At 39.8% G+C, this 4053-nt stretch overlaps 1 protein-coding gene across 1 annotated transcript in view; it reads left to right on the top strand.

The window, feature by feature from the left end:
* Positions 1 to 3029: 3029 nt before the first annotated feature.
* LOC107835292 (microtubule-associated protein 1A-like) overlaps positions 3030 to 4053 on the top strand; it is a 2365-nt gene continuing 1341 nt past the window's right edge. The window contains exon 1 of the mRNA XM_016667634.1: positions 3030 to 3584. Coding sequence (XP_016523120.1) covers positions 3030 to 3584 — 555 coding nt within the window. The remainder of the gene's footprint in view (positions 3585 to 4053) is intronic.

Raw genomic sequence — 4053 nt, 5'->3', positions numbered from 1 at the left:
CAGAACCTGTAGTCACCTTTCAGAGGTGAGTTCAGCGAGTGGTGAGAATGATTTATCTTCTTTATGAACCAATAATTATGTGCAGCGTTTACATCTCAACACGCTGTCCAGCCTGTGGCTCTGTGTCTCAGCTATAAAGTTCGCATGTCTTCATGGTTGGCTGGTGAGTTAACCACTAACGTTGTGGAGCTTTGCGTCTTCATAGTCATTTTATTTTATTATTTTTCCAGTTACACCTAAGGCTGGGCGATATGAGGAAAATATTTTTGCTATATCACAATAAACGATATACATCATGATATTCTTAAATGAGCTTCAAATGTTATTTTAAACTATAGACTCCTTGCAGCATGATATCACCATGCATGTTGCTGCCCCCATTTTCGCTGGCAGAAATTTTTACAAAAGGGGGGCGCTGGGATTTCTTAGGGAGGCGTTTGGTCGAAGGTAAACTTTACACTTTAAATGCACAACAATACCAGTTTAGACTTTGAGCAACTTGGTAAAACTGTATTGTGTATTAAATCATGCTTGGCTGCAACATTATCGATGACAGCTCTTCTATTCAGTGTTTGTTAGCTTCTGTTAGCTTTTGGCGTAGCTCCGTTCTCCTGCTACTGGTAGCTTCACCGCATCAGTTCAGCGTTACACCGGCTGATGACATTGCTGTGATTCACTTTGTCTGGTATTTTTGTACATATGTTTTGGCAGTTCTGTGATCATGTCAAGCAGCAACTTATATTAAAAAGTGTTTAATTTCCGTTTGAAAGTTGCCCGCTTCCATGGAAGGACAACAGAAAATCGCCCTTATAAACATATTACTAAAATCACGACACCCTCACTTTGTATCCCTCTGAAAAATGAACCCATTTAAATAAAGAAATCCCTCCATGGTGATACCACGATAGAGAGCGTTCATTTTATAGCGTTAAAACCGGTGCTGTAAGTGGTCCGGTATGAAACGGGGGGTGATGGAACAACAGTACCACAGGACTTTTAAATTTCAATAATCGGAATACCAAAATTGTTTCCGTTGTTTTAAAATTGTTTCCGTTGTTTTAAAAGGTTTATGTCAGTCTGCCTTTTCCCCATCTATACGTTACCCCCTATGCGCGCCATAGGGGGTAAAAAAAAAAAAAAAAAAAAACACAAAAAAAACAATGCACACATTGCGCAAAACTCTAAAACAGGAGAAGCGGGACATAAAACAGAGCGACGAACTAGATGTGAATTATGGCATAAAAACAGAGAATCTGACGCTGAATAGTGAAAAATCAACACATGATGTGAAACACATGATGATTAGGCAGCGCAGCAGGTGATGAGTGAAGATTAATGATGGTCAATAAACGATAAAATAAATGTAGCAACAGGAAATGAACTAAAGTGGACATAGCAATAAACCAAGAGAGGATAATACTAATCAAAGGAAACTAAATAGAAATTAATGAAGAACAAAATGCAAGAATAAACTAAGAAACTAAAGTAAATGCAGAGGAATAAACTTGTATGGCAAGACCTTTAGAGCAATACTTAATACAGAGGAATGTATGGCAAGAATAAACAGACACTATTTCCAGATAAAAGGTAAAATAATATTATTGAGTTTGTTGAGACCACATCTAATACTGAGAACACAATAAAAACACCAGGATAAAGTTTGCTTTGGTCTGTGGCCTGTAAAGATGGCAACTAGTAACTGTGTGAGACGTAAACGCTCCACAACGTCTGATGCAGTGACGCTTGTTCCACAGCTCCGTTGGCCAATAGGAGAGGAGCTGGACGTAGAAGGCAGCTCTCCTCATTAACATAAAGATGCTCACAGAGAAGTAATAACAGGAGAGAGGAGGCAATGACAAAAGAATGAGGGCTTGTATAAGGAAAAGAAAAAAAAATATTTACTTTTCTTGACAAAAACGCAGGTTCAGAGGAAATGAAAAAGAGAATATAAACATTTCTTGATGGAAACTCGTGTAAAGACAAGTAAAAACTAAATATATATTTATGCTTTTGTTTCTTAATATGTCAGTCCTTCATATGAGAATTGTTTACATGAGAGAGTTGGATTTACCTTCAAATATGAGAACAATCGTCCTGAAACTCCTAGACAAACTCAGGGAAAAATGGAGAGTTACTGCTTAGGAGCTGCAGGAGCAAAATGGCCACCGAGCATTGTTCACTGATCTGATCGCTTTTATAATAAAAGAAGTAAAAGTATAATCAGATCCAGTGTTTGGCAACATCAACACCAACTGGGAGCAACTCCAAAGTTTCAAGTTCTAGCAAGCAGTAATTGCATTTTTTAGATAAAGTAAAAAAATTTATAAATTCAGAAAAAAATTTTGAAAACCATTTTAGAAAAAAAAAAATACTTGAAACTGTCATTGAGAAGAATTATATAATCTGCTGTCAGAAAATCTGTGCCTGACCAACACAGATTTACACAAAAATGTGTTAAAATATTTAACACATACAGTGTGTTATAATGTTATGTACATTTTAACACATTGTATGTTAAAATGAACACAAAATGTGCATTTTGTGTTCATTTGTGTTATTTTTTAACATCTTTTTTAAGAGAGTTGGTCCTGCACCCTGCTGTCCATTATCCTGAAGAGCCGCTGACTCCAAAGATTTCAGCCTTGGTGATATTTTACCAGCTGAACTGTCTGCAAAGGCCATCAGCTAAGCCGAGCTGCATTCAGCCGTGAAGTTTGTTTTTATTCAAACTTCAGCAGTTTTCTAGTTGTTCTGTTGAGGTAGTCATCAGTTTGTGACATCATGCAAATTGATGTCACAAAGAGTGATGCATTGATGTCACAAGGCTGCAGTCTTGAATTCTACAGTCATTTCCATTGCAGACGTTGCAGAGCAAGCAGGATTGTCCCCCAACAAACAATTGCGTGCAAAACCGAAAAACGTTGAACAGTTTTTGGATTTCTGTACAAAAAAAGGATAAAAAAATGAGTCAGCAAAGTAGCACAGCTAGACGGGCACAGAAGTTGTTTGGCATCTTGAAAAAGGTCAGCATGTTGTCCATTAATGGTCAGACTGAAACTAAAGGAAGTGAGGAGCAAATGATTCAAAATAAGAATGTAGAACTGCCTGCCCTTGAACAAGACAAGCTGCTTCAGGAGAAAGACGAGGAATTAAAAAGAATGTCCAACAAAATAAGAACTTTAATAGAGAGTAACAACACACTGGAGAAGGAGAAGGCCGCTCTGGAGCAGAAAAGCACCATCTTGAAGCAGATAAACAATGTCCTGGAGCGGAAAAACACCAACCTGGAGCAGAAAGGCACTGTCTTGGAGGGTATAAACACCACCCTGAGGCAGAAAAACACCACCTTGGAGCAGGAAAGCATTGCCCTGGGGCAGAAAATCACCACCCTGGAACAGGACAACACCGCCCTAGAGAAGGAAAAGACCGCTCTGCAGCAGAAAAACACCGTCTTGGAGCAGACCACCACCACACTGGAGAAGGAGAAGACCGCTCTGGAGCAGAAAAACAACATCTTGGAGCAGATTAACACTGCCCTGGAGCAGAAAAACACTGGCCGGGAGCAGGAAAACACCGCCCTGAAGGTACAAAACATCACTCTGGAGAAGAAAAGCATTGTCTTGAAGCAAATGAACACTTCCTTGGAGCAAGAAAACAACACCCTGGTGCAGACCACCACCCTCTTGAAGCAGAAAATCACCACCCTGGAGGAGACCACCACCACACTGGAGAAGGAGAAGACCACTCTGGAGCAGAAAAGGGCCACCTTGGAGAAGAAAAGCAACATTTTAGAGCAGATAAATAATGCCCTGGAGCAGAAAAACACTGGCCGGGAGCAGGAAAACACCGCCCTGAAGGTACAAAACATCACTCTGGAGCAGAAAAGCATTGTCTTGAAGCAAATGAACACTTCCTTGGAGCAGGAAAACAACACCCTGGAACAGAAAGGCACTTTCTTGAAGCATTTAAACACCACCCTGGGTCAGAAAAACACCAGCCTGGAGAAGGAAAAAAATACACTGAGGCAGGAAAACACCACCCTGAGGCAGAACA

This window comes from Poecilia formosa, unplaced genomic scaffold (genome assembly GCF_000485575.1).
Source record: "Poecilia formosa unplaced genomic scaffold, Poecilia_formosa-5.1.2 Scaffold1449, whole genome shotgun sequence".
NCBI classification, from domain to species: domain Eukaryota; kingdom Metazoa; phylum Chordata; class Actinopteri; order Cyprinodontiformes; family Poeciliidae; genus Poecilia; species Poecilia formosa.
This window is presented reverse-complemented; position numbering and strand designations above follow the sequence as displayed.